General features: G+C 42.3%; 1 protein-coding gene across 1 annotated transcript in view; it reads right to left on the bottom strand.

Annotated features, from left to right (window-relative positions):
• LOC133581730 (E3 ubiquitin-protein ligase RNF212B-like) overlaps positions 1-12,963 on the bottom strand; it is a 54,584-nt gene that overhangs the window by 29,799 nt on the left and 11,822 nt on the right. Inside the window, 7 exon segments of the mRNA XM_072912825.1 lie at positions 790-847; positions 2,104-2,170; positions 2,252-2,276; positions 3,792-3,832; positions 3,906-3,934; positions 4,002-4,271; positions 4,411-4,485. Of these exon segments, the coding sequence (XP_072768926.1) occupies positions 790-847; positions 2,104-2,170; positions 2,252-2,276; positions 3,792-3,832; positions 3,906-3,934; positions 4,002-4,271; positions 4,411-4,485 (565 nt within the window).

Genomic DNA, 12,963 nt, shown 5'->3' on the forward strand with positions numbered 1-12,963 from the left:
ACAAGCCCGCAAGCCACGGAGTTTGCCGTCAATGTATTTCTTGTAAAGTGTAAAAAAAGGAGTATGGAAGCTGGACAAATAAGATGACAAAAAGCAAACACTTTCATGTGGTATTGGACAGAAAGGAGGACTTTTTTTCTCCTCCATTAAAAAATGTGGACGTTGTCATCACTACTGTCTGATTCCAATCAATGCAAGTCATCAGAATCGGGTAATGCATCAACTCATATTCTTGTCTTCATGAAAGAAAGGAATCTATATGTGTTAAACATGCTTGTATTATCATTAAACACCTTTTAACTTGTTAACAAAAACGTCTCTTTCATAAATAAATAAATATAAATTATATATATGAATGAGGTAGATCCCTTCGACTCGGTCATTTAAAAAGTAGCTCGCCTGCTGAAAAGTGTGGGCACCCCTGTTCTAGTTCCTTCAAAATAGCCACCCTTTGATTACTTTTTCGCACACTCTTGGCATTCTCTCGATGAGCTTCAAGAGGTAGTCACCTGAAATGGTTTTCACTTTACTGGTGTGCTTGAAGCTCATCGAGAGAATGCCAAGCGTGTGCAAAGCAGTAATCAGAGCAAAGGGTGGCTATTTTGAAGAAACTAGAATATAAAACAGTTATTTCACCTTTTTTGTGCTAATATAAATAGTCATGAAAATAAAGAAAACGCATTGAATGAAGAGAAAGTGTGTCCAAACTTGTCTGTCCTGTATGTATTATAAATATATATAAATGATAAATATACTGTACATGTGTGTGTATATATATATTTTACTTACTGTGTCCATGTTGGAGCAGAGAGCTGAGGCTAAAACGAGAAGGTGCTGTTTGTGGGGTCTGAGAAAAAACACAAATACGGTAACTAAATAATTTTTGTACTTATTTCCCCCAAAATGTAGTTATATCTCTTAATTAAAAAAAAAAAGTTGGAATAATTAGGAGTGACATTTATGCACCACCCCCTAAATAACTATTACTCGATGTATGTAACACAGACTTTTGGCCTGGTTTTATTCAATGAAATGTGGTGGGGAGGAAGATAATATCTTCACTTTCTATTTATATAGCATGACCACAACTCCTTCTTATGCAAAAATACTAATTTAATGCATACTTGCCAACCTTGAGACCTCCGATTTCGGGAGGTGGGCGTGGTCGGAAATACTTGACGTTCAGTGAATTCTAGCTATATATATATATATATATATATATATATATATATATAAAATAAATACTTGAATTTCAGTGTTCATTTATTTACACATATACACACACATAACACTCATCTCCCCTCACCTCCCAGGGGGTGAATAAGGGGATGGGTCAAATGCAGAGGACAAATGTCACCACACCTAGTGTGTGTGTGACAATCATTGGTACTTTAACTTAACTTAATCTACTCATTCTTGAGTTAAGGGTTGAATTGTCCATCCTTGTTCTATTCTTTGTCACTATTTTTCGAACCATGCTGAACACCCTCTCTGATGATGCATTGATGTGTGGCACGCACAAAAGTGCTTTCATCAAATGCACTAGATGGCAGAATTGTCCTGTTTAAGAGTGTCACAACATTGCTGTTTACGGCAGACGAACTGCTTTACGGTATACAAAAAAGTGACTGCTGTTGTGTGTTGTTGCCACGCTGGGAGGACGTTAATGAAACTGCCTAACAATAAACCCATATAAGAAACCAAGAACCTGCCCTCCATCATTCTATAGTTATAACGTGATTGGGCAGGTACGCTTTTTTATATTGTGGAGGACCTGAGTCCGCCTGAATTTCGGGAGATTTTCGGGAGAAAATTTGTCCCGGGAGGTTTTCGGGAGAGGCGCTGAATTTCGGGAGTCTCCCGGAAAATCCGGGAGGGTTGGCAAGTATGATTTAATGTGCAGTTGCCATTAAATTATTCAACCCTGTATTAATTTGCTAACTAACAGTAGTTCACAATGAACCAACTAACTAAAAGTGCAAGCAACCACTATTGAAAATTGAAAATAACCATGTTTTAAAAGTATTAACCAAATAGGCTTGAATAAACTTGAGTACAGTTATAAATGTATTGAAAACCATCCACAATCATCCAAAAACTTACACTGCGAGCAGAAAGACCAACGCCTCTGTCTCTGATCCACTCTCGGGACTGTGCTGAACCGGATTGACTGAAACCCAGACAAAATGTTAAATTACAAGATGCTGCGCAGCCTTTTTGTAGCATGTGGAGAAAGTCCACGAGAACATACCTCCCACTTCTGAAATCTGTGTTAACTGGTGAGAGACACAATGATTAAAGATCAGTATCAATGTTTGTAAAATAATTACACATACAGTCGTGGTCAAAAGTTTGCATACATTTGTAAAGAACATAATGTCATGGCTGTGTTGAGTTTCCAATCATTTCTACAACTCTTATTTTTTTGTGACAGAGTGATTGGAGCACATACTTGTTGGTCACAAAAAACATTCATGAAGTTTGCTTCTTTTATGAATTTATTATGGGTCTACTGAAAATGTGACTTGGTCAAAAGTATACATACAGCAATGTTAATATTTGCTTACATGTCCCTTGGCAAGTTTCACTGCAATAAGGCGCTTTTGGTAGCCATCCACAAGCTTCTGCTTGAATTTTTGACCACCTCTCTTGACAAAATTGGTGCAGTTCAGCTAAATGTGTTGGTTTTCTGACATGGACTTGTTTCTTCAGCATTGTCCACACGTTTAAGTCAGGACTTTGGGAAGGCCATTCTAAAACCTTCATTCTAGCCTGATTTAGCCATTCCTTTACCACTTTTGACGTGTGTTTGGGGTCATTGTCCTGTTGGAACACCCAACTGTGCCCAAGACCCAACCTCTGGGCTGATGATTTTAGCTTGTCCTGAAGAATTTGGAGGTAATCCCACCTACTCAGTGGCCTAGTGGTTAGAGTGTCCGCCCTGAGATCAGTAGGTTGTGAGTTCAAACCCCGGCCGAGTCATACCAAAGACTATAAAAATGGGACCCATTACCTCCCTGCTTGGCACTCAGCATCAAGGGTTGGAATTGGGGGTTAAATCACCAAAAATACAAGGGGATAGGTCAAATGCAAAGGACAAATTTCACCAAACCTAGTGTATGTGTGACAATCATCATTGGTACTTTAACTTTAACTTTTTCATTGTCCCATTTACTCTCTGTAAAGCAGCAGTTCCATTGGCAGCAAAACAGGCCCAGAGCATAATACTACCACCACCATGCTTGACGGTAGGAATGGTGTTCCTGGGATTAAAGGCCTCACCTTTTCTCCTCCAAACATATTGCTGGGTATTGTGGCCAAACAGCTCCATTTTTGTTTCATCTGACCACAGAACTTTCCTCCAGAAGGTCTTATCTTTGTCCATGTGATGTCAGAAGGAATGGCTAAATCAGGCTAGACTTAAGGTTTTAGAATGGCCTGGACAATGCTGAAGAAACAAGTGCATGTCAGACAACCAACACATTTAGCTGAACTGCACCAATTTTGTCAAGAGGAGTGGTCAAAAATTCAAGCAGAAGCTTGTGGATGGCTACCAAAAGCGCCTTATTGCAGTGAAACTTGCCAAGGGACATGTAAGCAAATATTAACATCTCCATCTCCACCGCTTATTTATTAGTTCTGACGGCATTATTTTGGCATCGTTGTTAACGAGAAGAAGGCGTGGCTGAAATAAATGTCTGTGAGAGAAAACCGAACAACTTGAGCCTTGATTAAGACCTCGGAGGGAGTAACAGTGGCAATATAACATATAACAAATGTAATAATATTACCTGGAGGAGTGATGGCCACAGGGAGAGACACCCGTTGAACACTGTGGAAGAGACAACATTTGATTTCGTCGCACATCCTTAATAAAAGTATTTTTTTGGAAGAATTGTTCTCACCCATTTGTGTGAAATTGTCCCGGAGAAACCTATGGAGAGCACCCAGGGTGAAGACTCAACAATGTGACATCTTTTATTGAGTCTTGGAACACTTACCCTCCTCTGCGACAGAGGTTTTTTCAACTCCTCCATCTCTCTTCTCAGCTCCATGTTTTGCATTTTTAAATTGCCGTTCTCCATTTTCATCTCGGCCAGTTGCCTTCGGGAAGAGTGGTGTCATAATCACGGATGGTGTCTTCTTTTGAAGAACTAAAATCACCTGTAACTCTCTTGTGTGACTTCTTTAAGGCGATTTTCCAGTTCCATTGACTTGTGCTTGTAGTACGCCGTGGCTCTCTCCGATTGTGTCCGCTGAAAATTTGCAATCTGAGGAAGTGGCATATTTTTTTTTTTTTTTTCAGACTTCGACTGTTGGTTATTGATCCAGGACTTACTGACACCGTCAAATACCATTTGGTATGGCAGACTTCATTCAAAAAAAGACAGCCGTCGAAGGAAAACAAACCTTGGTTATGCTGTTAAGCCGTGATTGAATGTATGTCACGGGATCGCTGAAAAACACTTTTTCATGTGGCTTCATCTAAAACAAGGAAGAGGTGAAAAATGTCACAAAGACCAGCATATGTTTGATTTAATTGTTTACAAAAGCCTACAATTCAGAAAACTACTGATAGAATTGTTTCATGCTTGTCTGTTGAATATGAAGTCATATTCAACTTCATATATTAAAAACTAGGGCTTCACGGTGGCAGAGGGGTTAGTGCATCTGCCTCACAATACGAAGGTCCTGAGTAGTCTTGGGTTCAATCCCGGGCTCGGGATCTTTCTGTGTGAAGTTTGCATGTTCTCCCCGTGACTGCGTGGGTTCCCTCCGGGTACTCCGGCTTCCTCCCACCTCCAAAGACATGCACCTGGGGATAGGTTGATTGGCAACACTAAATTGGCCCTAGTGTGTGGATGTGAGTGTGAATGTTGTCTGTCTATCTGTGTTGGCCCTGCGATGAGGTGACGACTTGTCCAGGGTGTACCCCGCCTTCCGCCCGATTGTAGCTGAGATAGGCTCCAGCGCCCCCCGCGACCCCAAAAGGGAATAAGCGGTAGAAAATGGATGAATGGATATTAAAAACTAAATGGGAGAAAGAAGGAGGGATGACTATATCTGAGGAAGAATGGGACAATAATATGGAAATATCAATGGACTTGTACCAGCTCATCCAAGTGGAGGGAGTTTGGCTGGAAAAGTTTGATCAGATTTTTTTTGTTACACCTCCTCAGAAGTGTCACTATGATAACTCCCTTGCCTGTTGGAGAAATTGTGGAAACTTAAAATGCAAACCACTGCCATGTTTTCTGGGACTGCTCCGCCATAAAGGATTATTGGAAGGAGACACACCAAGCTCTACAGCAGGGGTCACCAACGCGGTGCCCACGGGCACCAGGTCGCCCGTAAGGACCAGATGAGTAGCCCGCTGCTGTTCAAATAGCAGCACTTACCAGTGAGCTGCCTCTATTTTTTAAATTGTATTTATTTACTAGCAAGCTGGTCTCGCTTTGCTCGACATTTTTAATTCTAAGAGAGACAAAACTCAAATAGAATTTGAAAATCCAAGAAAATATTTTAAAGACTTGGTCTTCACTAACTGACAAAGAAACAGATAACAGATTTGGTGTCCAGTTCAAAGTGTGACAATATTTAGTAAAAATTTTGAGAGTTTACTTTTGTATTTTACATAAGTTATTATTTGTACAAACATAGTGCAAAGTAATTCATGATTTATTAAAAAATGTTAGTGGCTAGCTAGTTAAAATGGGATATTGTGATTTCACAAGACTGTTTTAGAAGTGATTATTTGAAAACGTTCAATTTGAAAAATGTGCACTTAGAGAAAATATAAAAATAAAGTGTTGCATATTGATATTTATCTGTTTCTATATATATTTATTGTGAGAAATCATTAAGATGATCAGTGTTTCCACAAAGATAAATATCATTAATTATTAATAATAACATAGAGTTAAAGGTAAATTGAGCAAATTGGCTATTTCTGGCAATTTATTTAAGTGTGTATCAAACTGGTAGCCCTTCGCATTAATCAGTACCCAAGAAGTAGCTCTTGGTTTTAAAAAGGTTGGTGACCCCTGCTCTACAGGATATTTTCAAATGTGAAATACCCCTTGAAAGTAAGACTCTGTTTTTCCGGACATGTACCTCAGGATTGGCTGAAAAAAGATAAACACTTTATGAATATCCTACTAGTGGCCTGTAAAAAAAAACATTACTAGGAAATGGATATCCCAGGAGAGCCCAACTTTGAAGCAAAGGATGGACATCGCAATGGACATATATAAAATGGAGAAGATAACTGATTTTATTAATTATAAAATGGAAGAAATTTACTTCACACTGGGAAAACTGGGTAAATTATGTCACGCCCCATAAGCGTGATTTTAATTTCTCAAATGTACTGTTGCATTTGAACAAATGTATTGTTGATAATAAAGGTAAAGTATTGGTATTGTTCATTATCAATAGCGCTATTTCTATTGGTATTTGTATTGCTCCATCTGCAGTGTAATAATGCTCATTGTCATTTCTGTATTTTTTATTTTCGCTAACTACTTATTAGCTATTACTTTTACCATCATATTTGTACATGTCGTATTTGCTGATGTTGCTCTATTGTTGTTGTTGTTGTTGTTGTGTTTGCTGTTGTTGTTTTTGTCTCTCTGTCTAATCCCCTCTTGTCCCCACAATTTCCCCCTCTGTCTTATTTTTTTCTCTTTCTATCCCCTCCTGCTCTGGCCCGGCTGCACCAAATGATAATATAAATACATTTAATAAAGTCAAATACAAATAAGGCAACAAGAGAAGTATCCTACACTTCTCTTTTGTAAAGTAAATCTGAACAGCCGACATATATGATTTGCCTGAGAAGCTGGACAGGACAAAAAAAAAAAAAAAAAAAAATTCTCGAATTAGTGATTGTACTGTCTAAAAAAAAATTAAAAAAATACAAAAAATAAAAAAGGATTACTCCCTATATGTGTGAGTGTGTGTGTGTGTGAGTGCGTGTGTGTGTGTGTGTGTGTGTGTGTGTGTGTGTGTGTGTGTGTGTGTGTGTGTGTGTGTGTGTGTGTGTGTGTGTGTATATATATATATATATACCGTATTTTCCGCACTATAAGGCGCACCTAAAAACCACAAATTTTCTCAAAAGCTGACAGTGCGCCTTATAACCCGGTGCGCTTTATATATGGATAAATATTAAGATTCATTTTCATAAAGTTTCGGTCTCGCAACTTCGGTAAACAGCCGCCATCTTTTTTCCCGGTAGAACAGGAAGCGCTTCTTCTTCTACGCAAGCAACCGCCAAGGTAAGCACTCGCCCCCATAGAACAGGAAGCGCTTCTTCTTCTACTGTAAGCAACCACCCGCCCGCGTAGAAGAAGAAAAAGCGCGCGGATATACCGTACGTTTCATTTCCTTTGTGTGTTTACATCTGTAAAGACCACAAAATGGCTCCTACCAAGTGACAGGGATCCGGTTCATGAAAAGACGCAATCTCTCCATCCGCACACGGATTACTATTTCACAGCAACTGATATTCCTGTGAACCGCACTGTGGATACAACGGGAGCACGTACGGTGAATATTCGCACCACAGGGAAGGAGAAGTCATCCTTCACTGTGGTTCTAGCTTGCCATGCTAATGGCCAGAAACTTCCACCCATGGTGATATTCAAAAGGAAGACCTTGACAAAAGAGACCTTTCTAGCCGGCGTCATCATAAAAGCTAACTCGAAGGGATGGATGAAGAAAAGATGAGCGAGTGGTTAAGGTAAGTTTAAGTTTACGCGAAGAGGCCGGGTGGCTTTTTTCAGCAGCTCCGTCCATGTTGATATACGATTCCATGACTGTTTTTTTGACATTCCTTTAGCGCAGTTAGATGCGGCTTACAACACGGGGCGGCTTATGGGTAGACAAAGTTTTGAAATATGCCGTTCATTGAAGGCGCGGCTTATAACCCAGGGCGCCTTATGGTGCGTAAATACGGTATGCTTAGGCGGTCCATCGTAGTCGAAGATGACGTCGCTTCCATTTTGTTGCTCTGGTCGGTGGCTATCGTTGCTGGCGACGATGCCACTCCATATGACTATGAAGTCCGATCCTGGAACCACACGTCCTGCCACAGTGGGGACATGTCAGGCCTGGATCAGGGGGCTGGGATGGTTCTGGAACTGCAGGGTGGTGTCTTCGCCTCCGCTGATCCCTCCGGTGTTGGTTCCGACACTCCTCCAGATACATGACCCCGTCATGGCACAGCAAACGCCACAGCGATCGATTGGCTGCAGCTGTCTCAAGTTCGTGGGGTTTGATGTTGGACCTCTTCAATATCCCTTTCAGTTGGTCTTTGTACCTCAGCTTTTGTCCTCCGGGCTTTCTGCTGGCTGAAAGGAGCTGACCATAAAGCATCTGACGAGGCAATCGGTGTCCTGGCATCCGGATGGTGTGACCAACCCACCGGAGTTGTCGCTTTGCCAGGGTGGCCTCTATGCTTATGGACTCAGTGCGCTGCAAGATGTCCGTATGAGGAACTCGGTCCTGCCATGTGATGCCAAGAATGCGTTGGAGACATCTGATGTTAAATGCATCAAGGCAGCGGATGTGTCTGCGGTATATTGTCCAGGCTTCTGACCCATACAGCAGAGTTGAAACACACACCGCCCTGTAGACTGACACTTTCGTTGATATTCGAAGGTGATTGTTTTCAAACACCCGGGAGCGCAGTCTTCCAAAGGCAGAGGAGGCTGAGTTGATACGAGCCTGGATGTCATCATCAATCTGGCATGTTGGGGTCAGAATACTGCCGAGGTAGCAAAACTGCTCAACGAGCTTGAGGGGTGTGCCGCTGATGGTAAAGACAGGGGGTGTAGGGGATGGGGACCTCTCCTGGATGAGAACCTCTGTTTTCTGAATGTTGATCACCAGACCTAGTGAGCGGTAGACTGATGACATGGTGTCTAGTGCATGCTGCATGGCATCAGGAGTGTGAGCGAGGAGTGCGCAGTCGTCTGCATATTGCAGCTCCTGGATGTTGGTGCCTGCCATCTTCGTCTTTGCCTGTAGGCGCCGGATGTTGAATAGGCTCCCATCCAGGCGAAACTCGATGGAGACACCACTATCCTTCGTGATGGACTGCCGGAATAGGAGTGTGGCTGCTGCCAGGAAAAGATTGAAGATCGCTGGGGCCAGTACACACCCCTGCTTCACCCCTACTTTCACGGGGAAAGAGGAGGACTGCTCACTGCCTACAAGTACACAGGCCTGCATACCATCATGAAACTGTTTTAGTATGTTGAGAAACTTGGGGGGGACACCAAATTTCTTGAGGATGCTCCAGAGCAAATCACGGTCAACTGTGTCAAAGGCCTTGGTGAGGTCAATAAAGGTAATGTAGAGGTCCTTGTTTTGTTCCCTGCATTTCTCCTGGATTTGACGGGCAGCGAAGATCATGTCTAGTGTACTTCGGTTCTTTCTGAAACCACACTGTGTCTCTGGGAGGATGCCCTCTGTTAGAAATGTAAGGCGAGAAAGCATAATCTTTGCAAGTACCTTGCCGGCCACTGAGAGAAGGGAGATGCCACGACTATTTCCACAAGATGTGTGATGGTCGTTGTGAAGATTGGGATCAGGAACATGATCTTCCTTCGGCAGCTGCCCATGTGACTGAGCAGCCCTATTTAGGGTCCGCACTGCTCACCCCAAATTGGGGAAGGGTCTAGAAAAGGTGACCCAAAAATTGTTTGTTCCTCACACCTGGGTGGCAAACCGCAGCCACCAAGGCATCCCCTACTGCGGTCGAAAACATAACAAAGGAAAGTATATGACTATACACCTGGCTACCTGGAATGTCCGCACCCTCCTCGACACGCAGGATGGGACGGAGAGACCTCATAGACGGACGGCGCTCATTGCACATGAGCTCAAGAGATACAATGTCGACATCGCAGCACTCAGTGAAACTCGGTTGTCGGGTGAAGACTCCCTGACAGAAGTCGGTGAAGGCTATACCTTCTGGAAGGGTCTCCCGGAAGGCGAACGTAGGCTCCATGGAGTTGGTTTTGCTGTAAAAAGCAAACTACTCAATAACATCCCAGAATCCCCCCAAGGCATCAGTGAGCGGCTCATGACCTGGCGTATCCCCCTGGTGAAAGGCCGGTTTGCTACGCTACTCAGTGCGTATGCCCCTACCTTAGATGCTGATAGTAACATCAAAGATGCCTTCTACGAGTCTCTTGCGGCTGCCCTATCCAGAGTCCCTAAGTCCGATAAGCTTGTCCTCATGGGTGACTTCAATGCCCGAGTTGGCACAGATGCCCAGCTCTGGACTAAAATAATCGGGCTTCATGGATCTGGGAAAATAAACAACAACGGCATTCGACTCCTCTCTCTGTGCTCTGAGCACCAACTTCTCATCACTAACACAATTTTTCAGTTAAAAAAGAAATACATAACATCTTGGATGCACCCACGGTCCAAACATTGGCACCTGCTGGACTATATAATTACACGGCAACAAGATCGACAAGACGTCTGCATAACCAGGGCCTTACGTGGGGCTGAATGCTGGACTGACCACCGGCTGATCAGATCCAAGCTGAGGATGAAAATCCGACCCCCACACAAGAAACAGCAGCCAAGAAAGCGACTGAACTGCAGGGCCCTGGATTCTCCAGAGTGTACATCTCACTACCGCAGCAAGCTGGCTACGGGGCTTTCCACCTTGGAGGACTACGGCACCACCTGTGACATGGACAGTGAGTGGGCAAAACTGAGGTCAACATTACATCAAGCTGCCTCTGAAACCATCGGCTTTACTCAGAAGCACCATCAAGACTGGTTCGACAACAGCTCGGTAGAAATACAGGAGCTGCTGGACGCCAAGCGCAAAGCCCATGCTGCCCTGCTCTCCAACCCTCACTCTCCATCACTCCTCCACCATTATAAAACAACCAGAGCTGAGACACAGAAACAACTGCGGCTCATGGAAAATGAGGGTGGCTCAAAAAAGCCCAGGAGATCCAGGGATATGCAGATGCTAATAATGCCTACGCATTCTACGCTGCTGCAAAATCCATCTATGGCACACAAAAGCGAAGCATCGCTCCAGTAAGATCCGCAGACGGACACGTGTTATTCAAGGATAAACAACAAATTCTTGAGCGTTGGGCTGAGCACTTCGACTCACTGCTCAATAAAATAAACCCCTCTGATCCATTAGTGCTCAATGCACTCCCAGATCTCCCGCTTTCTCCCTTCCTTGATGACCCTCCCATGTTCAGTGAGGTTCTTACTGCAATCAGGAGCCTCAAAAACAACAAGAGCCCTGGCCCTGACGGAATTCCGGCTGAGATCCTAAAGAAGGGAGGCTATCTACTGAAGCGGAAGCTGTTTCACTTCATACTTGCCATCTGGCACAGGGAGGTCCTGCCTCAAGAATGGAAAGACAGCAACATCGTCACCATCTACAAGAGGAAAGGTGATAAAAGATTCCAGGTTCCAGGATCGGACTTCATAGTCATATGGAGTGGCATCGTCGCCAGCAACGATAGCCACCGACCAGAGCAACAAAATGGAAGCTACGTCATCTTCGACTACGATGGACCGCCTAAGCATATATATATATATACACACACACACACACACACGCACTCACACACACACACACACACACACACACACACACACACACACACATATAGGGAGTAATCTTTTTTTTTTTTTTTTTTGACAGTACAATCACTAATTCGAGAATTTTTTTTTTTTTTTTTGTCCTGTCCAGCTTGTCAGGCAAATCATATATGTCGGCTGTTCAGATTTACTTTACAAAAGAGAAGTGTAGGATACTTCTCTTGTTGCCTTATTTGTATTTGTTTATATATATATATTTATTTATATATATATATTTCTGTAGTTTTTTAAAAATTATTTACTATCTGTTTATATTCTTTTTTTTTTTTTCTGATTATTATTATTATTAATTTATTATTATTTATTTTTTCTTTATTTAACTGATTTATCTGTAAATATTATTATTTTGTTTTCCTGCTGTTTCTTGATCCCAGAGCACGAGAGACTTTATGCCCTTGCTTCACAATTTCTGTTTTTTCTTCCGACCAAAAAAATATAAATATATATTGAATGTTTTATCGAACGCTTTTAATATTGATATCAATTATGTGTCTATCGCGATATATATTGATATCGTTTTATCGGCCCAGCCAATGAGTACAATCTCGCCTCATTGGAGCGTTTTTTAGGGGGGGGGGTTTAAACGGCTATTTTTTCAGATTCATCTGTGTTACGTCATAATTCCTCATGTCGGCACGATAATTATCTGTCCGATATTTATCATGCGCCCCTAACAATAACAAAGACTGACATGCAGGCTTTTTTTCCTTTGAATAATCTATATACAGTAGTGGTCAAAATTTGACATACACTTGTAAAGAACATGATGTCATGGCTGTATTGAGTTTCCAATCATTTCTACAACTCTTATTTGTTTATATATTGCTGGGTATTGTGGCCAAACAGCTCAATTTTTGTTTCATCTGACATCACATGGACAAAGATAAGACCTTTTGGAGGAAAGTTCTGTGGTCAGATGAAACAAAAATTGAGCTGGTTGGCCACAATACCAAGCAATATGTTTGGAGGAGAAAAGGTGAGGCCTTTAATCCCAAGAACACCATTCCTCCCGTCAAGCATAGTGGTGGTAGTATTATGATCTGGGCCTGTTTTGCTGCTAATGGAACTGGTGCTTTACAGAGAGTAAATGGGACAATGAAAAAGGAGGTTGGGTCTTGGGCGCAGTTGGGTGTCAAAAGTGGTAAAGGAATAGCTAAATCAGGCTAGAATGAAAGTTTTAGAATGGCCTTCCCAAGTCCTGACTTAAACGTGTGGACAATGCTGAAGAAACAAGTCCATGTCAGAAAACCAACAAATTTAGCTGAACTGCACCAATTTTGTCAAGAGGAGTGGTCAAAAATCCAA

The sequence above is a fragment of the Nerophis lumbriciformis genome, linkage group LG03 (assembly GCF_033978685.3).
Source record: "Nerophis lumbriciformis linkage group LG03, RoL_Nlum_v2.1, whole genome shotgun sequence".
Classification (NCBI taxonomy): Eukaryota; Metazoa; Chordata; class Actinopteri; order Syngnathiformes; family Syngnathidae; genus Nerophis; species Nerophis lumbriciformis.